This window comes from Chrysemys picta, chromosome 5 (genome assembly GCF_011386835.1).
Source record: "Chrysemys picta bellii isolate R12L10 chromosome 5, ASM1138683v2, whole genome shotgun sequence".
In the NCBI taxonomy this organism is placed as follows: domain Eukaryota; kingdom Metazoa; phylum Chordata; order Testudines; family Emydidae; genus Chrysemys; species Chrysemys picta.
Genome location: NC_088795.1, coordinates 45,801,428 through 45,826,684, shown reverse-complemented (window position 1 = coordinate 45,826,684; position 25,257 = coordinate 45,801,428). Strand labels below are relative to the sequence as shown.

General features: G+C 40.5%; 1 protein-coding gene across 10 annotated transcripts in view; it reads right to left on the bottom strand.

The window, feature by feature from the left end:
* Window positions 1-1,464: 1,464 nt before the first annotated feature.
* Window positions 1,465-25,257, bottom strand: part of INTU (inturned planar cell polarity protein) — a 113,967-nt gene continuing 90,174 nt past the window's right edge. For 4 of the 10 annotated variants that reach the window (XM_065597674.1, XM_065597672.1, XM_065597676.1 and 1 more), the window contains 9 exons: window positions 22,447-22,500; window positions 20,576-20,638; window positions 18,763-18,984; window positions 17,630-18,121; window positions 16,516-16,613; window positions 14,788-14,977; window positions 14,180-14,275; window positions 5,097-5,254; window positions 1,465-3,115 (listed from right to left, as the gene is read on the bottom strand). In XM_065597674.1, coding sequence (XP_065453746.1) covers window positions 3,004-3,115; window positions 5,097-5,254; window positions 14,180-14,275; window positions 14,788-14,977; window positions 16,516-16,613; window positions 17,630-18,121; window positions 18,763-18,984; window positions 20,576-20,638; window positions 22,447-22,500 — 1,485 coding nt within the window. In that variant the 3' untranslated portion in view covers window positions 1,465-3,003. Of the gene's footprint in view, window positions 3,116-3,887; window positions 4,220-5,096; window positions 5,255-12,239; window positions 12,473-14,179; window positions 14,276-14,787; window positions 14,978-16,515; window positions 16,614-17,629; window positions 18,122-18,762; window positions 18,985-20,575; window positions 20,639-22,446; window positions 22,501-25,257 lie in introns of those variants that run through there. The other 6 variants (XM_024110370.3, XM_005282768.5, XM_065597675.1 and 3 more) reach the window with 5 other exon arrangements.

Below are 25,257 nucleotides of genomic sequence, written 5' to 3'. Positions count from 1 at the left end.
ACAATTATTAAAACAGTCCAGAGCTCCCTACGGCTTTCACTTCCATCTCCAACAGATACCAAAAGGCAATACATACCCCAACTTAAGCAAACTTTCATTCTAACACAAAATCTTAACAAGTATTAAAGTAAAGTAACTTCCAAAATGCATGGAATTTGTAAAATGCATGGAATGTGAAAAGCATATGAGGTCACAGTTAAGGTTTCGCATTATAGTGCATGGTTGTTGAAGCTGGGGTATCTACTGCCTAGAGGTATCTGCTGGGGAAGGAAGTGAAAGCTTTATGGAACACTGGAGTAGATGGGGTGTGTCCTGTTGAAGTCTTAACTTTAAATGTAGTTTTTGTTTGGTAATATGACACGGAACACACCACAAACACGAACAGCAGTTAAAAAAAGTTATTACATAGACAGCCATCTAAAGGTAGCTCATATTCTTGCTAAATGGAGATCAGATTGTGCTGTAAGCTTGGTTCTCCGTGCCTGGGCTAGCAGGGGTTAGAAAGCAGCATGGTTAGCCTGAAGGTTTTTTAGGGAGTGACTTGCTTCACTTGTATCCCAGTAATTGATTCCAAAGAGCTTTATGTCTCGCCCATGGCTGGACTGGGGGGATCCCCATGACATGGGTGGGGCTGGGTATAAATGGGGAACATCCCACCCAGTAACTAAAAGGATAAGGCAAATGGAAACTGAGCTAATAGTTAAAAGAAGGCCTTTCCTGATTACATAAGTTTTATAGCAGCTACAGTTTGCAATAATCAGCTAGATACTGAAGACTAATAAACATTTTATGCACCTCTACAAAATGCTGAGATATGTATTATGAAGAATATTTTATGGAAAAACCTTTCCAATTGTTTTCCAGAAGGATCCACAATATCAGCACATTTGAAAGAGTGTAATCAGATGAATGATTATATTTTAAACTTTTATTTAGCTCAGGCACAGTCTTGTACACCAGCAAATAATTATGGAACTATTTGTCTTACAGAGCTAATACTTGAATTTTCCCTCTGTTTCCGTACAGAGTATGTTTAAATGTATTCAGTACAACAAATGCGGCCAGATTTTTAAATGTATTTAGGTGCCTATCTCCCATTGGTTTGGGAGTTAGGTACCTAAATACCTTTAAAAAAATTTGATGGATGGTCATCAACAGGGCTTCTTCAACTGGAAGCAGTGTAGTAAAGATTGTTTTCCTTTTTTCTAAGCTCCTTCTTCCATCTGCAAAGCAATCCCTCATACAGTTTAACACTAAGTAGTTTTAAAGTAGTTTTGAAGCATTTTGCCTTTCCAAAATGCTGTACACACATCAGTACTTTACAAACAATAAAGTAAACCTCAAATCACATCTCTGTGGCAATCCTCATTCTGCAGATGGGGAACACAGATGCAGAGAGATTAAGACCAACATTTTCAAGATGGCCACTTTCACAAGTATCACTTGAATCTAGCAAAGACATGCTTCTGTTTGTACCCGTATCCCTTCTTTTATTTCAGCATACAAGTGCTTGCCTAATATGAATCGATTTAGTTAAACTGGTACAATTTTTACACGCAGACAAGACCCAAGAAATATATTTGAAAATGACAGCCGACTGCAATTACCTTTGATTTCTTCAACATTCTTCAGCTTGAGTTATCCAACCATACGGCTTAAAATGCAACTTTAAGTTTAATCATGCACTTGAATAGCTTGCATTCTCTTGCTGGGCAAACCAAGAAAAGCAACCAGCAATGACAGAACCAGAAAGAACAGTTCAACTGTTGACATGGAATGTGATGAGATGCTCCCCGAGAAGCCAGCACCAAGTGTTAGGGTTGGGGGGGGGAGGGAGAAAGAGAAACGGGGACTAAAAACATACATTCTAAATAAAACCAGCTTTTAAGAAAGCTGTTGAAAATAGCAGGCCTGTGGATTACAAAACTTCCAATGGTTTGTAGGAAAGATGGACTTTGTAGAAGACACCTTGGTTTTGCAAGAGTTTTGTTTCCATTTGCCTCATATGAATGTTTTTTATAGGATAGTCAATAGGTATATGAAGAAAAATATCCTACTGTAAACCAAAACAAGGGTAACCAAACTAATATTGCCTAATGTGGCAAACCAGAAAATGGATGAGTGTGTACAAAAAATATAGAAGGCACACAGTTTTCCCCCTACAAATATACAAAATTCTTTATTATAACAGCATCAACATCATATAAAAATATTTATGTTCGTGCCTAGCTTTCAGAAACAAAACCACCAGTTAAAGCCTTTTTTCACATATTTTCGTACCTGTTATACTTTCATAACAATCAAAATTACTCTATAACAAATGTAGTACTTTGTTATTTACAATGCTATTCATGAAATCTATTAAAATATCAATATTATTATAGCCCTTGGCTGTATGAAAGATCACAATGGATAAAAAAAATAACATGCTAATTTTGTGTGTTTTGTAGCCCCTAATCCAGATGCTTTTGGTTTTCCTTTCATTTTGATTAACAGAGGAGTACTAAAACCATTGTAAAAATTGTTCATGCCTTCAGAGCTTCATGTGCTTAATTACCAGGGAAAGTTATGTTTTTTCCACTGCTGACTGCCAAATATCTAGACAGTATATCAAGTGTAATATTTTGCACTTGATATTAAACATTGGACATTACTGGAATGTACATGTTATGCTAATGTTTTATGTAGTAAAGCTACACTCAGGATAAGTAATTCCATCTTTTTATTCATCATGATCCATTTGACTGTATCTAAAATTAATATTTTTTGCTTCTCCCAAAAACATCATCTCCCGTAGGTAGCTGATGATGTAGTAAATCAGCAATAACGTATTACTTCAGTGTTTAACAGAGCTAGTTCACAAGGCAGATTTATCTTTTTAAAGCACTTCAAAAGAACACAGAGAAGGGCATCACAATTTACTCCGTTTCTGGTTTCTGGTATTTAAGTGCTTTAGATGGATTCCAGCACTGTTCAAGACTGCTGTTTAGTCAGGAAGCACATCTATGTAGCTAAGCCAAAGGACAGTTTAAAAGCCAGTTCAACAGCAACTTCTGTGACTGAATCATGAAAACAGACATAAAACTCCTGAGGTTTTGGATGTAGGAAGAGTCTCCTGGAGAAAAACAAAAATCCAGTGTCAGAGGGAGGCGGTCACCATTCTAGAAATTCTATTTGTGTTTTACAAGATTTCAATAGCATGTTGAAAGTAATTGCAAACCAAGACTAATAGCAGATTTCCACAGTTCTGGAAATCTTTTAGTTCCCATTTATTAGATATTTAAAACAATTTAAATTTCACCTCTACTCAGTTTTCTTCAAGACTCTATAGGGCAAAAGTTCTTCATGTTCTCAATATTCATTCCCATGATACTGGGTTCTCTGCAATATTTCAAATCTCTGTGCCCTCAAGCTACACTCACAAGAGTGCTTGAGAAGAAAACTATATAGTATTCACATCCTTTTAAATGTAATATTGTTTTTTTCAGCAGGTACATTCCTACATGTCAGCTCTCTGGTTGCCTACCGGGTGGGAACCAAAACCATTAAGTTATTAATATGTGAGCACAGTAGTTTTCTCCACAAGTGGTACTGAGTTTCACCTGATGTCACACATTGAGCATGCTGAAACTGGAAAACTGAAGCTTTTCTTAACAGGGCTAGTAAGAGTTTAAACTGTACCCAGGATTTTAACCTTTTTAATCCTAATAGCATTATAGATGCTCACACTAAGTAGTTACATACACTTATTTGTCTTCAGTAGTATATAGGAATTTTTCTTTCTTTTTTTTTTAAATATTTGAGTTGAAGGGAAATTGGCAGTATTATAAATTGACATCCTTTGTAATAGAGATAAGAGTTGATCATAAGAACTTCTAAAATTATGATTCCAGACCAAATTCATTATTTATTAATTATTATTAGGTTACATTCACTCTAAATGCTTTAGAAACAAGAGTTTGTGCCACACACTGAAATGCGATGTTGGGAAGATTATTCAATGGTAAGCCGGTTTGTGGTCGTCTTCTCCCAAGCTAGCTGGGCAAAAGCCTTTACTATTGGCTTTATAGCTCCACAATTGAGGACACAATTTCAGTGAATCAATCAACTACAGTAAATAAACTCCAAGCCAGCCCCGTGCCCTTAATAATTTGCTGCTGGCACGTTGAAATTATGGCTCACTGGGAACCTCAGTCTTCCTTCTTTTTCTTCTTCTATCCTAACAGGACACCAAAGATAGAATGAAAGAGACAAAGAAGGAATTACTGTTGTTGATTAACAGATCGTGATCCTACTTTCTGATTACAGAAGCTATAATGCTGACAGTAAAGGCTGTGGTCTGCTATGGTGGGAGAAGAAGGATGTAGACAAGTGGTGGTTATAGAATATGGCCTAATGCCGAGGACCTAAACAATTGTAAAATTTGCTACAGTCATAACTGTTCAAGTTACACTATAATTATCTTCCCGCTATAGAATAGGTTTGATGTTTAATATTTACTTGACAGACTCTAGCACTGTGTGGTGCCAGGCTATACAAATAAGCACGAGACAGTTGTGCAATAAGGGCCATACCCACCAGAACCCAACTGAAGATCAATCTGAAGATCACTTAAGAAAAAATAATTAACACTTAATATAACCAACAACAGAAAAGTAATTATAATCCATTTACAATGATAATGGCAGAGTTTAATTTCACGTGTTTGTATTTGAAAGCACATTGAAATAAAGACGGCTTTACAAAATGTTGCAAGTGGATTGGTAGTTTAATATCTCAAATATGTTCTCCCCAATAATAGTTAAAATTGTTCACTTCTCTTTTCATCCCCTCTGAATTTTGTGCGTTTCCATCGTTCATTTCCCCACACCACTGAATAAGAGTTGTGTGCTGGAATAGCAGCATAGGTATGATTCACTTGCAAAGTGGGGACAGTGCAGAGGTCTGAGAGGTTAGAAGGAGAACAAAGAAAACACAAGATAGCGCAAGATACCAGAATATCAAGACACAGCTACAATAGTGGTGGCTGCTATAGAAAACTTTATGATAGATAGATACATCTGAATTTAAACCCGAGTAAGTTTCTTTCTACTTACCCTACAACCCAGTAAGTCATAGTTGGTGGTGGTTTCTTCTGGTCAGTCCAGTTATCAGGGGAACACTCAAACAAAACCCCATGTTCTCTCACTAGACTGAGGTCAGAACTTGCTTTTCTGGAATCTGAATTGCTCCCACTGTCTGCATTTTTCTTTTTCTGTAAAATAGCAAATTAAATGTTAATATAGCATGAAGTATTTTTTCTGCATAAACAGAAGGCTAATGAACTGCAAATAAATAAATTAATGGAGATATCCCATCTCCTAGAACTGGAAGGGACCTTGAAAGGTCATTGAGTCCAGCCCCCTGCCTTCACTAGCAGGACCAAGTACTGATTTTGCCCCAGATCCCTAAGTGGCCCCCTCAAGGATTGAACTCTCAACCCTGGGTTTAGCAGGCCAATGCTCAAACCACTGAGCTATCCCTTTGGGATTCATTTGGGAGGAACAGGTAAGTTGCCAGTTGTGTGGGATGATCTTGATATCATAATTACTATATCCTGTAAAACAAGATTTGGAAGGTAAAATTAATTTCCTAATGTGTAGTTTTATTTTCTCCAAATGGTTACACACAGTTCTGTTAGTTTGATAGAGATGGTCTTTCAGACTTTGTTCCACATATTGGAGAAGGATACAAGTTCTCTTTTGTGCTTGTTTTTCCTCTCCAAACTGAATGCTCACTCTCCCTGCTAATGCATATGAGGTAATACAGCCACACTGAGAAGCAAGGTATGCTGCCATAGCTAAGGAGAAGCAAGAATAACAACAAAAATGTGACAAAACAAATAAGAAGTTAACATTGCACCAGAAAAGGATATTTGAATGAATTTTCTTAGACAGGAGTTTCTTTTTTAAATAAACAATTGAAATAGGCAGCAGTATTAATAGGCAGCAAGTTTAAAACAAACAGGAAGTATTTTTTCACACAACGCATAGTCAACCTGTGGAACTCCTTGCCAGAGGATGTTATGAAGGCCAAGACTATAACAGGGTTCAAAAAAGAACTAGATAAATTCATGGAGGATGGGTCCATCAATGCTAGAAGCTGGGAATGGATGACAGGGGATGGATCACTTGACGATTACCTGTTCTGTTCATTCCCTCTAGGGCACCTGGCATTAGCTACTGTCAGAAGACAGGATACTGGGCTAGATGGACCTTTGGTCTGACCCAGTATGGCCGTTCTTATGTTCTTAATACCTTACTAAAAACACTTTCTCTCATGTTCTGAACATTCCATCAAAAAAGGTTATTCCTCTGCTCTGCCAAGTCAGTAAGGATAAGAAAACCTTTGTAGAAGTGCAGGATGTTTTCTCGTTGAACAGCTGGCACCCACATGGAGAAGATAAAATTATATGCAAGGAAACTAATTTTCTCTTTCTCCTGAGAGAAAGTACCCATTGTCCTGTTATTTCAGTATTGATGATGGCTTCCCTCTCACAAAGGAGAGGCAAAACAGATCCCAGTGGGGATAAAACATTGCAGGGTGGGAGTTTCAAAAGTGCTTACCATGGCCCAGTTCTGCTTCTACTGAAGTTACTGGGAGTTTTTAATAAGTAAAACTAGTGCTTAGTAAAGGAGTGCTCAAGGAGTGACTGAAGATCAAATTGTTGCATGGCAGATCTCATTGTAAGGTGCTCTGAGCTGCAATGCCCATGAGGTAGACAGGTATCTGGTGAGTGACCCCTTACTGTTGCAAAGAGTTTTGAGTAGACAATCTGTAGGTCTTAAAATAAAAGTATGATGACATGAGGAGAAACTGAAGTGCATATTCTTCTGAAGTAGGTTCTGCTTTAACCACCAAGTAGTGTGGAGGAAGTGCTAAGCTGGGGGAATTCCCCATTTCCCCCGGAACCTTGCAAAGACCCCTTCTCCTTCAGAGCTGCTGCTAGGTTGAAGGGAGAGGAAAAGAGGCCTCCCTGGAAAGGAAAATATACAGAGAAAGCCTGGAGGGACTTCTGTTTGTCTTAGGCAGAAACAGATGACAGGACTTTCAACTTGGCTGTAGTATTGCAAGTTTGCCAACAGGGGTGGCAGACATTCAACTTGCTGAGTTGGGAGGGGCTGGGGGGAAAAGATTGCTAATGGAAAATATCAGAAGAGGAACCTCATGTCTACCAGCAAAGGGAGGGACAAAGATGTAAAGCCCATCAGTACTGGATTAACAGAACAGTGGATACCCATGTGGTCGAAAGGTTTTTAACTGCTCAAACTGTGCTTCTTTCCAGAGTTGATACAGTAAACTTCTGAAACACTGCCCACTAATGCAATAGTGGAGAATGAAACACCCAGTATGGGACTTCAAATACAGCCCCTCCCTAGAGCGTCTACCATTACTGCAGAAAAGAGCTGCCTGTCACAGTCTGGTCATGCCGATGTTGCCACTTTGAAGACCTAAGGTCACCAAACAAGCTATAAATATATATATCAGCTCGCATTCCAAATACTTCTCTCAAATAAAAATGTGTAGTTGTCTTATCCAATTTTCCATTTGATGTTTGTCCACCATCCATAATCTGGCATCATTTACACTACTCATTCAGAAAGTAACAAGGACAGGAAGGGCAGGGAACTTGTAAATCAGGAATAAGGTGTATTGGCAGAGTTATGTACGCTATTAGTACTGTACTTTCATGAGCATTAAAATTCCTTCCCCTCCACATTTATACACTGATCAGAACTGTGACAGACTGTACCTCAAAGTAACACCCTGGAACCCCCATATTCACCACTGTGATATGACTATGATATGTTTTGTACAAAGTATGCCTTGTGAAGCGTCATTTAAGAAGTCTTGATTTGCTGAACATTAATATCCTGTTGGATTGTATGTACTGTACCATCATTGTATGTGAAGTTATGAAGTATTGCTATATGTGTTACTGAAATATGTTGTGTACTTGTTAGTTGTGACCAAAGACAATCTGAACTTAAAAGAAAAGGTTTTTCAACTTGTGTTATTTTAATTGCTTATATGCAAAACCAAAATTCTCCTTTTTTCAGCTTTTGGATTTCTATACCTCCCTATAGAAGTACCAAAGGTATAAACTAATTTGCAGCCAAGATTCCAGTCAACAGAGCCTCAATTTATGTACAGTTGATGAAAAAATTCTCACTATTAGAAAAATACCCTAAGTATTAAGCAATCCTAACAGATTTATGTCTGGAGTAACAGTCCAATTTGGAAAGACCTCTTAGGTACACACGCCTCACACCTCCAAACTACAAACAAACTTGAAGGAAGACTTCACTGCTGTTTGCAAACTGCATTCATTCAATCTGTACCAGTGCTTTCCATTCCTTACCATTTGAGAGAATTAAAGTACAGTTTTGCCTACAGGCAGCATGGTGAGGGAATGCCACCTGGTCAATAGCTTGGGATTACTTCTTTCTCACTAACTGCTCTGTCTGCTACTTCTAAGAGCTTAAAAAAAATGGTATACAACATCCACGTATATTTATGACAAAATGTAAAGTTTTTGCCCTCAAAGGAGTTGGAAAGTTCAAGGAATTAGTCATGGATCGTCAGTAATGACTGACAGTTGCTACCAACAAACCAGGACTGTAGAAAAAAATTGTATTGGACACACATCAGTGGATCTATTTATAATCCAAGTCTCTAAAGATGTGACATTCATTTATTTAGTTTTTCTGGTGTGCATCTACTATTATTTCGCATCTTGGTGAATTACACACAAAGTAAAACTAAGACTGTCAAGCGATTAAAAAAACGAATTGTTAAAGAAGAACAGAATGTCATTTATTTTAAATAGTTTTGGATGTTTACTAAATTTTCCAATATACTAATTTCAATTACAACACAAAACACAAAGTGTACAGTGCTCACTTTATATTTATTTTTATTACAAATATTTGCACTGTAAAAAACAAAAGAATTAGTATTTTTCAATTTACCTCATACAAGTACTGTAGTTCAATTACAAATTTAATTAACGCATTTTTTTTTTTTTAAAACTAGTGTCATCAGCATGGAAGCATGTCCTCTGGAATGGTGGCCGAAGCATGAAGGGGCACACAAATGTTTAGTATATCTGGCACATAAATACCTTGCAGTGCCAGCTACAAAAATGCAGTGCAAATGCCTGTTCTCACTTTCAGGTGACATTGTAAATAAGAAGCGGGCAGTAGTAAATGTTTTAGTGATTGTTTGTCTTAGTGATTGGCTGAACAAGAAGTAGAACTGAGTGGACTTGTAAGCTCTAAAGTTTTACTTTTATTGTTTGAGTGCAGTTATGTAAAAAAAAAAAGCCACAACAACTACATTTGCAAGTTGCACATGCACGATATAGAGATTGCACTTCAGTACTTGTATGAGGTGAACTGAAAAATACTATTTCTTTGTCATTTTTACAGTGCAAATATCTGTAATAAAAATAATCATATAAAGAGAGCACTGTACCCTTTGTATTCTGTGTTGTAACTGAAATCAGTATATTTGAAAATGTAAAAAAGCACCCAAAATATTTAATAAATTGCAATTGGTATTCTATTGTTTAACAGTGCAATTAAAAGTGTAATTAATCGCGATTAATTTTTTTAATCATGATTAATTTTTTTGAGTTAATCGTGTGAGTTAACTGTGATTAAACAGCAGCTGTAAGTAAAACAAATTTTCGATCAAATACTAAGTATACCCAGGTTTCAGAAATTCTTAAAACTTAATATCCTCAAAAACCTGCCTAGGCTTGCCAACCCTCCCGGTTTCACTGGGAGTCTCCCGGAATTACGCCCTATCTCTGAGGTTACTGAAGCCAAACCGGGAGATTTTAGGCACTGAAAGTCTGGTGGCACAGTGGGGCTAAGGCAGGCTTCCTCCTTGCCCTGGAACTGTGCTGCTCCCAGAAGTGGGTGGCTCGTTCCTACAGGAACTGCGCCCAATGAGAACTGCAGGGGCGGAACTTGTGGGCACTGGCGTGCACAGAGCCTCCTCCACACCAGGGGCCGCAGGGATGAGCCAGCTGCTTCTGGGAGTGGCGCGGGGCCAGAGCAGGCAGGGAGCCTGCCTTAGCCCCGCTGCACTGCTGCCTTGGAGCCGCCCAATGTAAGTGCCTCCCAGCCGGAACCTGCACCCCAACCCTCTACCCCAGCCCGGAGCTCCCTCCTGCACCCAAACTCCCTCCCAAAACCTGCACCCGTCACACCCCTCCCAAACCCCAGCCCCCTCCAGCACCCATACTCCCTCCCAGAGCTTGCACCCTGCACCCACTCCTGCACCCCAATCCCCTGCCCCAGGCACAGCCTGGAGCCCCCTCCCACATTCCGAACCCCTTGGCCCCACCCCCCAGAAGAGAGCCCACACTCCCTTCTGCACCCCCAACCCCCGCCCCAGCCCGGTGAAAGTGAATGAGGGTGGGGAAGAACGAGCAACGGAGGAAGGGGGGATGGAGTGAGGGGAGTGGGGCCTCACAGAAGGGGCGTGGCAAGGGTGTTTAGGTTTGCGTGATTAAACAGTTGGCAACCCTAAATCTGCTAGAACACTGATCTTCTCCATGACTCACCATCCAAACTTCCCACTAATCCACCACTACCAGAAAAAAGACTGGGAGAACAGGAATGTTTTGCAGCTTATCCTGATAGTCACAAAGTACAAATTCTGATGACTTAAGACCTCATGTGATTTTCACAACCAAGGATCCCTTGCTAAAAAACACCCTGGCACCAGATTCCACCCAGATAAAGCTTGAAGTGACTCAGATAATCACAATTGCCATGATTTCACATGGCAGAGAGACAGTGTCTCAAGTGGACGAGGCCCATATGCACACAGCTGTTCAAACAGCCCGGAGTTCCTAAAGATGCGAGTGTCATGCACCTTTCCTGGCCATTCCACGTTGATGTCAGTGGAATGTCCTTTGTGATCCACCAGTGCTTGCAGCATCATTGAGAAGTACCCTTGTGGTTTACGTACTGGTTGGCAAGGTTGTCTGGTGCCAAGATAGGGATGATATGCATTCCGTCTATCCCCCCACCACAGTTACGGAAACTCATTGCAGCAAAGCCATCCACTATCACCTGCACATTTCCCAGAGTCTCTACCCTTGATAGCAGAAGGTTAGTGATTCCATTGGCTACTTAGATCACAGCAGCCCCCACGGTAGATTTTCCCTCTCCGAATTGATTCCTGACTGACTGGTAGCAGTTAAGCGTTGCAAGCTTCCACAGGGCTATCGCCACCCGCTTCTTAACTGTCAGGACAGGTCTGATCTTGGTACTCCTGCGCTTCAGGGCAGGGGAAAGCAACTCACACAGTTCCACATGTGAAAGTTGCGCAGCCACTGGGAATCATCCCATATCTGCAACACTATGCGGTCTCACCAGTCTGTGCTTGTTTGCCGGGCCAGAATCGGCGTTCCATTGTATCAGCTTGCCCCACTGTCGCCATGCTGTCCCAATTGCAACATCCCGTGCTTTCAGGAATGTCTGTGTCCATGTCCTCCTCACAGTCGTCCTCGTGCTGGCGTTTCATAGCCAGGTTCTGCACATACTGCAGGATAATGTGTCAGGTGTCTACAATGCTCACAACAGCAGTGGTGAGCTGAGCGGGCTCCATGCTTGCTGTGCTATGGTGTCTGCACAGGTATGCCAGGAAAAAAGGCGCGAAAAGATTGTTTGTCGTTGCTTTCTAGGAGGGAAGGAGAAAGGGAGGGGAATCTGACGACGTGTACCCAAAACCACCTGTGACAATGCGGTTCTGGCGGAACCCAACTGAGAGCGCCAACTCAGGACAAATTGCTTAAACAGGGCAGTTGCAGCCCAAGGCTGGGGTGTTTTCCACCTCTAAGGCAAACCAAACCAGCCAGACTAAGGGAACTTCGGTCTCACCCCACTGGCTAACCGCAAGTCTCTCAAGCAATCTCCTTAGACACTCCAGTTTCCCGGTATAACCACCAGTGCCACTCGTACGGGGACAAATGGTTATGAAAACCAGTACCCAAGTAACCGAAAAAGGTTCTCCTGATCCCAAAGGACCAAGCCCCAGACCCAGGTCAATATACAAATCAGATCTTTCCCACAAATCACGCTGTTGCCAATCCTTCAGAATCTAAAATCTAAAGGTTTATTTATAAAAGGAAAAAGATAGAGATGAGAGTTAGAATTGGTTAAATGGAATCAATTACATACAGTAATGGCACAGTTCTTGGTTCAGGCTTGCAGCAGCAATGGAATAAACTGCAGGTTCAAATCAAGTCTCTGGAATACATCCCCAGCTGGGATGGGTCCTCAGTCCTCTGTTCAAAGCTTCAGCTTGTAGCAACGTTCCTCCAGAGGTATGAAGCAGGATTGAAGACAAGATGGAGATGAGGCATCAGCCTTATATAGTCTTTTCCAGGTGTAAGAACACCTCTTTGTTCTTACTATGGAAAATTACAGCAAAATGGAGTCTGGAGTCACATGGGCAAGTCCCTGCATACTATGCTGAGTTACAAGGCGTATCTGCCTTCTCTCAATGGGTCCATTGTATAGCTGATGGTCCTTAATGGACCTTAATTGCAACAATGATCTATACGGTCCCAGTTTATGTCAATAACGTCACACCACCGGTGAAAAAGTTTTTGCCCCATCAGGCATTGGGAGCTTAACCCAGAATTCCAGTGTGCAGTGGGGACTGTGGGACAGCTACCCACAGTGCACCACTCCATGAGTCGATGCTAGTTACGGTACTGAGAACGCACTCCGCCGACCTACTGCGCTTATTGGGGACATACACAATCGACTGTAGAAAATCGCTTTCTAAAGATTGAATTCTATAAATTCGACCTAATTTCCTAGTGTATAGGGTTACCATATTTCAGCAAGCAAAAAAGAGGACGGGAGGAGCCCCGCCCAAGCCCCGCCCCTGCCCCTCCCACTTCCCACCCCCCCAGAACCCCCAACCCTCCCCCCGTTCCTTGTCCCCTGACTGCCCCCTCCTGGGACCCCTGCCCCTAACTGCCCCCCAGGACTCCACTCCCTATCTAAGCCTCCCTGCCTCTTGTCCCCTGACTGCCCCAACCCTTATCCACACCCCCACCCCCAGACAGACCCCTGGGACTCCCACGCCCCATCCAACCACTCCCCACCCCCTGACAGCCCCCCCCAGAACCCCGACCCATCTAAACCCCTCTGCTCCCTGTCCCCTGACTGCTCTGATCCCTCTCCGCACTCCTGCCCCCTGACAGCCCCCCCCCAGAACTCCCAACCCATCTAAACCCCTCTGCTCCCTGTCCCCTGACTGCTCCGATCCCTCTCCCCACTCCTGCCCCCTGACAGCTCCCCCCCAGAACTCCCAGCTCCCCACCCCCCCGCTCCTTGTCCCCTGACTGCCCCCTCCTGGGACCCCTGCTCCTAACTGCCCTCCAGAACCCCACCCCCTACCTAAGACTCCCTGTTCCTTGTCCCCTAACTGCCCCCTCCTAAGACCCCCCACAACTGCCCCCCAGGACCCTACCCCCTACCTGTACCCTGACTGCCCAAAACTTTCTCCACTCCCCCCAAAAAGCCCCCCCCCGTTTCTTGACTGCCCCCTCCAGAACCTTCCTGCCCCCCTTACCCTGCTGCTCAGAACAGGGTGTTGGGGTCTGTGCCAGCCGGACACGTGGCTGCGCTCCCCAGCACAACAAAACCCGGTCCCTGGCCCTGCACAGTGCTGCTGGACCGGGCTGCAGGGGAGAGTTGCCGGCTCAGAATGCAGGGCGGATCCGGCTCCTCTACAGCTGCTCTGGAGTCCAGCCCGGGACTTTCCTGCAGCCCTCCCAGCTGCTCGCTCTGCTCTGCCGGGGGAGGGGGGAAATCCCGGACATTTAGAGTGCTTTACAAATTCCCCCCCCCGGACGCTATTTTTAGCACAAAAAGGAGGACATGTCCGGGTAAATCCGGACGAATGGTAACCCTACTAGTGTAGATATACCCCTAGAAGAGATTACTTGGCAACATGCTTGAAAGGAGCTGGTAGTTGCAATGTGTTTTTTACTGGACAGATGTCCACATTAAAAAACCTACCATTACAAACATTAATGGCTGGCCAATTTGTTGGCAGTTTTAGCAGGGAGGCCAAAGAGACTGCGAATGAGCTACCCTCTCACCTTCAGAGATAGTCTCTTCAGATCAGGGTTGAAACGCAGTGGCAGGGCGGGGGGGAGAGAGGAGCTTAAACCGTCACTGCACATGCTATACACTTTCTGCGAAGAAACAGAGAACTTAAATCTCCTGTGTTGTCAAGCTAGCATATTTCAAAAGGACTAAATTAACAACAAAAAAAATGTTTTTGTAGAAGGCAGGAGAGGGTAAATGATTTTAGTTCCTCTCTTGCCATTCTCTCCTAGAGGCCTTCTGTGAAACTCTTTACTAAATTATGGACAGTACAGGAGTCATAACACCACATCCCACAAAGCAATCTAATTCTCTGATTCTCAGAGCACTGTCTTGGGGAGGTGAAGCTCTTTTGACATGCATGTTTGGTTGGACTGCCTGTCAAAGAGGCGGTCTGTACATATAAGTAAAACACTTAGTAAATTAAAAAGAACGCTCACAAAGAATCTTCTACTGGGGGACTATTTAAATGCTGAAGTGATAGTAGTCTTGAAAATATTAACTAGGAGATTTAAGTAAAGAAAAAGTACAAAGTACAAAAAGTATAAAAAAAAGTACAAAAAGGTACAAGAAAACAATTGTATTAGACAACGTTTCTTACTTCTTTCATCACAGCCTGCTGGAAAATGGAGCGAATTGAAAGACAGCAACGATGAAAATTCTTGATTAGCTGAGGATGGATGGATCCACTGAGCTGTTGTACTTCTTTGTGTGTAGGAGTAATAAAGATTCCTTGCATTGTTTCTAAAGAAATATAGTGGAAGAGGGTGTTCTCAGGACCAGATGTCAACCTTCAAAAATTAGAGAATAAGTGATTTTGAATGAAACTTTGGCTAGACAACATACTCTCTTACACTTTATTGCTTTCTGTTGGTGGTAACATGGTATGAGAATGGAACCAGACATTGTCAAAATTTTCCTGTTGCTACTCAAGATACATTTCCTTCTAATTAAAACTATTAACACCGATTATTTTAAAAGTGATCATGGAGGTAACTGGGAGTTACTGTCCTACTCCAAAGAGGTAGCATAACAATGGGTATTGAGCTCAGTTTCCTTGTCAGTTTGAGGAGCAGGAGTGTGGAGGGATAAGGGGAGCTTCCTAGCTCACTGGCTGGATTGAAGGGTGCAGCAGGATTAGGGGAGGGTATCACCTAAAGAAGGTGGGGAGCTGGGCTGCAGAGCCTAATGTCTGGTAGGGGCAACACCTCTTCTCCCATACCCTTAATCCTCAGATGAGGGGAGGGCAGTGGGGTCACAGCAATGGTGTTGGGACCAGTTTAAAGGTGTGGAAGGGAGTGGTTAGGGCAGCCTTCCCCAAGATGGCAGGAATTACAGAAGGAAGAACAACCAGCACTAGATAAATTATTGCCAGGTAATTTCTCAGATATGTTAATAAAGTTGCAGCCTAGTTAAAATACATTCCTAGTGTCTTATCTCTCTATGTGTGGTGTTCAGAATAATGCATTGTGGGAGTGAGAGTGTTCATCATTTAGATATATTGTAGGGAGTAAGGAAAACTGGGTATACAATAATGTAAAAAAAAACTCCAACTGTTTTCCTGCTTGACCACAGTGACTGTGTCTCCTCTGTTTGTGACACAGATACTTTGCTTTTGCAGAAGCCTTGCATTGGAAACTTTTGGCTGGTGTTACGAGCTCAAATTAAGTCAACTACGCAGAACTAAGGCTACAAGTATGTCATGGAGGTTGCAGAAATCACGGATTCTGTGACTTTCTGCAATCGTCATGACATTGGGGCTCCACAGCAGCCCGGCCGCCGCAGCAGTGGGGTACACCCCATGGATCCCAGCCACTATGATGCCCCCCCCACAGCTCCCAGCCCTGCAGGGCAGTGGGGGATCCCCCAGAGCTTTCCAACTGGCGGCAGCTGTGGGGACCCCGCAGATCCCATCCCTACTGGGTGGCAGGGGATCCACAGTTCCCAGTCGTCACAGGCAGTGGGGGAACCCTCTCTCCAGCTCCCAGCCCTGCTAGGCAGCAGGGGACCACCCCCCACCCCAGCTCCTAGCCTGGTGGTCAGGGGTCCCTCTCAACTCCCTGCCGCTGCATGCAGTGGGGCAGGGTGCTGGACCCTCCTTTCTCCCCATTTTGTCAGGGATGTTTTCAGTAAAAGTCAGGGACAGGTCAAGGCTTCTGTGAATTTCTGGTCATTGCCCATGACCTGTCCCTGACTTTTACTAAAAATGTCCATGACAAAATTGTAGCCTTACTCAGAACCTTTGGTGATTTGCATATGCCTTTGGACAAAAATGGTGAATTTTGGTGTCTGAAAAATAAAATATTTAACGAAACCAATAATCTCTTACTTGACAGCATTATAGAGTTCTGTATCTTTCTCTGAAAGATTCTTTTTCAGGTTTCCTAAATGAAAAGGATTTGGAAGGGTATGTTTCTTTTTAGTGACCTAAAAAACAAATGGCACAGTAAACTAACAGAATAAGGACATCTAATCAAAGACCAAAATCCAGCCAATGACATCATTTATTTAAAATGGAAGTATTAAAAAAAAATTAAATAGTTTCAGCAATTTTTAGAATGTATTTTATAGTGTAAAGTCTATTTCAGGCTAAAACAAACTGGTAGCAATGTTCAATGTATACCAAGTTTCCTTGGCCAATATTGCTTATGCTTTTATAATCTTTGGAAAAATTCTCCAATTACTTTTGTAGTTTTCAACACAGCTGTGCCCAATTTAGTCATCAGAAGGCCAAATATTTAGAAGCGATGATGATCTAGATGAAAGAAACAGGTGCTAGTTGTGGTCCTAATCCAAAGCTCACTGAAGACAAGGAGAGTCTTTCAGCTGACTTCAGTGTGCTTAAGCAGCTGACTAACTTTATACATATGAGTAGTCTCATTGATAGTTTTAGTTAAGAACTGAAATTATCCTAATGAAACACAGCAAAACCAATACTGACTTCTTAAGCACCAGGAGTTGAATGATATAAATCCAAAACAAATAAATACATAATTATAGCACTAAACTAGCTTTAAAATAATCAAGCATAATTTATAAACAAATATAAAGAATTATCCTGTTTCCATTTATACAGAAAAATAATTCCCAATGAATGAGTGAAATGCATCCGTTTTTGTTAATTTTTTCATAGCTATCTCCGTGGTCACAGAATGCAACTAGAATCCGCAACCTTACCGCACATTTCTTAGGCTATGTCTACACTATGCACGTTTTAGCGACACAGCTGTGCCACTACAGCCATACCACTAAAAGGCTTGCAGTGTAGCTGCTGTTTTTTCTCAGTGAAGATCAGTCTGCCTCACATTTATTAAAACATTTACCATAAGAAAAGAGGCAAACATCCAGAATAGTATTGATTAATTTCTGAACATTCCCTTGGCTGTACCTACCTTCAAAAGTTAAACAGTTTAATAAATAATACATTTTAATAACAATAATACCTTGAACAAGCTACCACTTCCCTCAGACCCGCCAAAACCTTGGGATTCTTTTAGTTCGTGCTTTCGGACCTGATCTACTGTAGCAAGTAGGTTAAGGCCTCCACCTTCTTCAGGACCTTCACTGCCATTGTCAGATCCTCCACTGCTCCTTGAGGGACTGGGCTTACGTGTCCTTAAGGAGGAGTCAGTGAAGAGTGTTCTCTTGCTTGCTGGAGAGGTTGCGATTTTGGTAGTATTTTGCAGTTTACTGAGGATGGGTGGGGTTGTAAAGCTTTCCAGTTTGTCACGTGATGCAGGAAGGAACCAGTCAGCACAAGACAGACATGGAATGGCAGGAGATTCTAATCTTTCCTCTATGCTGGAATCTATTCCTTCCAACTGAAGTATAGTTGCTTTGACCTGATCAACGTATATACAATCTGGTCCCGGATTCCCAATGGGTTTGGAGGTGCAGCCCCCTGTCTCCAGCAAAACACACAGCATAAAGTGTCTCTGTAAAACAAATGGGTATAAAAAGATTCATCTTTGATTTAAAATACTGCATATTGTAGAATCCATTCTATATTGTACTCCTTATCAAATCTAATATGGTACCTCAGCAAATTACAAAGATTTGCAAAACTGGACACATCCCCTGCCCTCCAACACGAGCCACTTTATGTCAAAATCATTCCTTAGGGTTTTTTTTTTTTTTGCCCTATTACAATCCTCATGCAAGTGAATGTTTATTTAATCACAAGTTATGAAAAATAAATTACTGTGCATATGAGAAACTGCCTCTTAAGTAGTTATTTGCTGGTTATTTTAAAAACAATTTCTGCTCAAAATGTATGAAATATCTGACAAATGTCAGATTATAAAAGTAAAAATTTCAGCTGAAATGAACAAAAGAGCATCAAAACTATGAAAATTTGTATTTATGCTTAATTTTATAAGATTTATGAATATCAATCATAATTTTATTCCCCAGCTGAAAAATTCTACACCAAGCCACAGCTGCAGTAAGGATGTTTTTTTAAATGATGAGATCAGTGTATGCTTAGTATTGGAAATATGTAATCACATTTAACAACATAAAGGCAACAGCAGAACTGACAATCATAACCATGGGTGCTCTGGAAATTATAACTTACCAAACCAACTATTAGTAAAAAGTATCTTGCTTTAGGCTCCCTGTATCCTGTAACACCTGAAGCTTCACTTGATTGGAGGTGATGATGTGGAAATACTTCTCGCCATATCACTAACTGACCAATCCTCTGTTCTGCTGCCAAGGGTAACAGGCAATAGTGTCGACTATATAAAGCTATATCAATAAGATCCTCCTTTGGTAAGTGATTGCCAATCAAATAGCCCTTAATTAAAGCACAAAAAAAAGGCACATTCAATAAAAATAACAATACTTTTCACTTTATAGTGTCTTTAATCTAAAGATCTCAGTGTTTTACATATTAAAATCATGAGCTCTTTGGGGCAGGTAGTGGGGACTATCTTTTTGTATTGTGTGTGTATAGTACCTAGCACAATGGGATCCTGGTCCATGACTGGGGTTTTTAGGTGCTATGATAAAACAAAAACAAACAAGCAAGCAACACTCCTGCAAGTTATGATTCCAGTTTTACAGAGGTGTAAAACTGAGGTGTACAGAAGTTAAGTGGCTTGCCAAACACCTAGTTGCAGAATCAGTAATTAACAAAAACATTTTAATTCCCAGTCCCCTGTGTAACTACCACAAAACACTAGCTCTTTGACTGGAATTAATATGTTTCCCAGACAAGGACAAGGACTGAATATACCAAAACAAGGATTTAAAACATGACCCTCATAATTGTTCATCATAAAAATTACATAGCATTAATTAAGTCCTGCTATATTTTCCTTTAGATTGAACAACAGCTTAAAAGAATTGCTGCCTGAAGACTTTATTCTGCTAGCTGCTGAGCACTTCCTGCAAGGTACTAAATATCTCAACTCCTAGGTGCCCAACACCTCATAAGATTGGGACTGGAGTTTGAATGGTCACTAACTTCTCACCCAAAACAGAATTGAGATTTGTTGGCAGGCGAACTTTTCTGCTTACACTGCCCCTTCTGTACCTCTTTTGATTTTTCACCTTACATTAAAAAACACACACACAGGAGACCAGCTGCATGAGTTTTTCTAGAGCAGGTCTAGATGACACGATGGTAAAAATGCCTGTGGATTGTCTGCACTAGAGTTTCCATTATTGCTAGCATTTTGCTGTCATTGCACTGTTACACCAATCTCAGTGTAGACAGGCCTTATCCTTGTACCTTAGTCATGTGAGTAGACCTAATCCATGGGACTACCTGCATAAGTAAGGACTGGATGACTGAGACCTTAGAACATAAGCTCTGTAAAGCAGGAGTTGTATATTACTCTTTGTTTTGAATGGTTCTGAATATACTGACAATGCTCAATAAATAATATGTTTACAAATACCAGAGAGGCCAAGCTGAAAGAAAGTTATTGATTCAGTTTTTCAAGTCTTATCTATCTGGGATAACAGTTACAATCAGAGGCCTTCAGTTAGTGACAGGGATGGGCAAAGAACAATGCTATCAGAATACCTCACAATAATTCTCTTCTCAATTAATATGGTAATTCATCACTGACTACTGTACCTCTTCATTCATCTCTTCACACACACCACATTTTGCAAGACTGGTTTCATAAAGATATTTTGGTGCTACATATCATACAGTAAGAATTGTTTTAAGATTTTAAATATTTTATTTGCATCTGTGAAGTAAATGGTTTTGTTCTATTCTGTGAGTTCAATTATGCCTGTAAGAAGTGTTAAACAGACAAAATGACCACACATTGTTCATATTTGTCAAACTCAGGCAAGTGGAATTCATGCTTGGCTTATGCTTCCGCTTGGGGCATTTTTCAAAACTCCATGCTTTACTCAAACAGTCTCACCTTATAGAAGAGACAAGAGCCCAGAATCATATACAACCGTCTCATGTCATAGTAATCTTCAGACTGCAAACAAAAATATAGTACATTTATAACTCTTGATTGTTACATGACTGAGTGAAGGCAAGTGAAACTAATTCCAATAAATGACAGTCAGTGTTATTTAATATTTCAATTTTTCAGAGTGCCTTCTTTAAATACTAATTTATTATCAGCTGAGCATCAGAGAGGTGAAGTTAGAACAAACAGCTAAATAAAATATGCATCCGAAGAAGTGGGCTGTAGTCCACGAAAGCTTATGCTCTAATAAATTTGTTAGTCTCTAAGGTGCCACAAGTACTCCTGTTCTTCTTTTTGCGGATACAGACTAACACGGCTGCTACTCTGAAACCTAAATAAAATATGACACTTAGATTTTATTGTTGGTTTTCAAGTCACTGCAGAGTCATTTTTATAGTTATTTCCAGCACAGCATAACGGGTACTCAGATTTCCTACTCAGTTCTAATCTATAAAGCAGATGGCTTTTTTATAGGGTTCTCTAAGTTTCATAGGTCATAACAGGCAGCTAGCTGTTGCATAGCTCTTGCCACCAGAGGGACCTCGTATAGCAAATCTAGGAAGACATACCAGTCCCTTTTCAGAATACCCGGAAATACGTTACCCAACATTAACTCATTCGTTTACCTTTTAATTTAATCGACAAAAGCTCTCACAACACAGATCTCAAGTGGGCAGCTTAAATTTTAAATGTAGTAGATACATATAGCTCTGCTTAATAAAACAATATTTATAAATATAATTTTTAATAATCATTAGGAAATAATTTTATTTAGGAAACAAATGGTTTGGTTCCTATTAGACACAAATAGTAAAGTTTAACAAGAAGTGGGACTATAGACATCCATCTGCCTTGTATTTACAGTCCCAGACATTTTATTAGTTTAAAAAAAAGACAAAACCCTCAAAATGTTCAGTGGTACATATATTCAGTAATATTTTCTTTACATGTGGACATAACAGATCCATCTATAACTTCATTTTTAAATAAATTCTTGCTTCAGAAGAAACTTTAAGAGGGACTTTCATACTGAGGAGAAAACTTTCATAAGTATAAACATATTTATCTCTCACCATTTGATATGTAGTAAAAAACATACAAAAAACGATGCTTGAATGACTTGCTTCTTTCAAGTTTGTTCCAAGATAAAAATTCTTGAAAACTGTGAATGTGTATAATTGTACTGTGTAGAGAAAAGTAGCCAGTTCCGTACACACACACTTTTATGCCAATGATATATTATATCATCATTTATCATAATTCTCGAACAAGTATTAGGCTTACATCATTAAGTGTTAACAAAAATGTGGGAAGAACAATGTCTTATATTACACCACATAGTCTTCTAGCCTTTCTGTTATTGAGACAGTTAGTTGCTTTCTTAAGATTGATGAGTTTTGTTCTTAATGCTGTACATCAATTTTAAGGACTATCCATAACTACTTGAAAGAAAGAGAAAAAGTTGATTTTTACTATTAACTGAAAAAGAAAATATCCCTGTTGTAGCAAAGAATGGCTTTTTAGCTGAGCTAAGCATCAGTCAAGCTTGCAATTATATCAGAACTAGTTTCCACTCAGTGTCCCTATAGTTACTGGTGTAACTACAGAGAGAAATTCATGAAGTAAAAAAGGAAAGTTCTTTAAACTTTTACTACAAATCAAGAAAAAATATGGATGACTGTTACACCATTGTGACATAGCTTGCTTTGACTTTCAGTTGGTTAAGAAAACTAATGGGCTTTGATCCAAGATTTTTTCAAACTACTGAATGTGAACAGCACAAATCGCCTGCTCTATAAAAACATGCTCCTTACCAGCTCTGCAAAATCAGCTGCCTCCAAATCACTCAGGGCTGTGTCAATTTCCATCTGAAATATTGAAATGGTAGATACGAACATATTTTTCCAACAAATATACTGACAATTACTATGACATAGTACTGGTAGCCTCACAAGATTAAGAGTCATTATTCATTACTTTATAGGGAAATGGTAAAAAATTGTCCATACTTTTTGCATTAATAACATCAAAGATCAAGAACATCTGAATTCTCCAAAAGATTAAAGAAAAATCTTTTCCAATTTCTGCATATTTCCCTCTTCTTGGAATGATGGAAAAATCACTCTGCTTGTCTGTCTCCTGAACCCACTGTTTTATATAAAGGAGATGTCAATCTTACTTTCTTCATGGACTAAAACTTGAAGGCAGGAGGCTCCCCTGAAAGCTGGCAAAGCTTTAGTATCCAGCTGAGTTATTAGAAAAATCTTTTTCATTTTGGATTTACTTTTTGTCTCTATGGAAATTTCCAAAACTTTCTCACACGTTACCTTTGTTCTACTCAAACAGCAATAAGCTTGCATATTTTTTAGCTTCAGGAGCTGTTGATTAATATAAATTTTACTAAAAATACTTTTAGTTAAAGAACATAATAGCAGCCACCTAGGTTCATGACAAATATGCTACTTAATGAAAAGAATTTTTAAAAGGCCATGGCACCCCTTTTGGGTTCTGTAAACAAGCTCTCTCTTACTGAGATATAGTAAGTTTTTCAGATGTACAGAAATGTCAACCATTTGGCAGTCACAAATAATCATGCCTCTCGACTTCTCTCTTGGTTTAGAACTAAATTATACATTTATTCCACACAGAACTGATATTCTTATTTTTATTATTAAGGAGGATTGCCAATACTTTCCTAACGAAGGTTGAAACTAGCTTCCAAATATAAACCCAATTTTTAACCCACTCCCAACTTCACCAAAACCAATCCCCCAGGAATTTCAACTTGTTACACAGTATCACTTTTCTGAAAAATGTGGGCACAAAGAATTTCAGAAACATAGGGGTTTAAAAATGTCCTTATATATTTTTCAAAGATTTTCCTGCTACTTTCTTGGCTTTCTCTCTCCAAAACAGAGTCAGATAGAAAGTTCAAATTTCACTTCCCTAAGAATATCAAACTCACAGAAATGCCTTTCATATATTTTCTCCAGGGGGACAGATGTCAGAATTAGAGATTAACATGAGATTAAAAAACCAAAGCTATATATACAGTGCTTGAAAAGTCTGTGGTAAGTAGCAAGTTTTCCCAAGTAAGTGCCTTCATTTCTTCAGAATCCAAGCTTTTATTTAAAACAAAAACAAAATAAAGCCCCAACAAACTCAAATTTCTAGCCCTTACAGTTGCAAAGATAACCTTCCAAATATGAACTGGAAGTGAGTACTGCTGTCTTCCTTAATTTTCAGACAGAAATCTACAATATCTCTGCTGCTAGTCAGAGGTTTCACAAGTTGCAGGAGAAAGAAAACTAACCAGTATATTGCCAGTTTTCACTACTGCTAATGGGAACCCAACTGGCAGCAGTGAAATTGGGAAGAATCAGGTCGGGTAAATTTCATTCTGTTGCTGCAGAGGCTGGCACTGAGCTTTTCACAGTGGAGGAGTTCAAATAGAGGCGCTGGGGGAGAGGTTGAATACTGGAGACACTCCTTGCAGGAGCCAGGAGAAAAGCAATAGAAATGCCCGCCAAAGCTGCAGCAGTCAGGACTAGCAGAAACATCCCACCTGGGCTGCAGCCAGAAGGCTCTTGTGTGGGAGGAGGTAGATAGAGACTACTTCTCCCTCTCAGAACCCATGGAGTCTTAGGTAGGAATTCCCTCAACTGGGAAGTGGCGGAGATTGGCTTCTTAGTTAAATGTTGCTCCTGGATCCCCCTACGCTTTTATCAGTCTTAACTAGTAGGTTTAGTCTTCTGAGTTTTAGATGTCTGATATATTTCCAACCCTTATGTATTTCTAAGGGGGTGGTTGAGAGAGTTGATGCAGGTGTGTGTATGGGTTATGAGGATGGGAGAGAGACTGATGGGAGACATGAGGAAAGAAGGGAAGAGAGATAAGATATAAGGGGATGCAGAGAACACAATGAAGAGAAAGAGCAATATGACAGTAGAGGGAGAAAGAAAAAAGAGTGAACAGGCCCTGAAAACATAGCAGAAAAAAATACACCTTTATTTATTAGAGAGACAAAGTGGGTGAGGTAATATTTTTTAGGCTACATCTACACTCGAGACCTTACAGCGGCACATCTGTACCAATGCAGCTGCAGTACTACAAGGTCTCCCGTCTAGCCGCTCTTTGCAGATGGGAGAGAGCTCTCATCAGCATAATTAAACCACCTGCAACGAGCAGCGACAGCTACGTAAGCGGGAGAGCGTCTCCCACCGACATGGCACTATCCACATCGAGGCTTCTGTTGATGTAACTTAGGTCAGTCAGGGTGTGTTTTTTCACACCCCTGACCGACAAAAGTTTTACCAACAAAAGTGCTAGTTGTAAACATAGCCTTATTGACTAAACTTCTGTAAGTGAAAGATATAAGCTTTCAAGCTTCACAGAGCTGTTCTTCAGGTCAGGTAAATGTATTCAGAGTGTCACACTAAATAGAAGGGTGGAACAGATAAGGAGCGACCATTCAAGGTGAAGCGGGCAGTTAACACCTATATAGTTATGGATCACCACACTTACTTCACAGATCTAGTAACCACCCCAAACACATCAAGAAATCTGTTATCTACAGACAGAAAAGCAACAAAGGGTCCTGTGGCACTTTTGAGACTAACACAGGA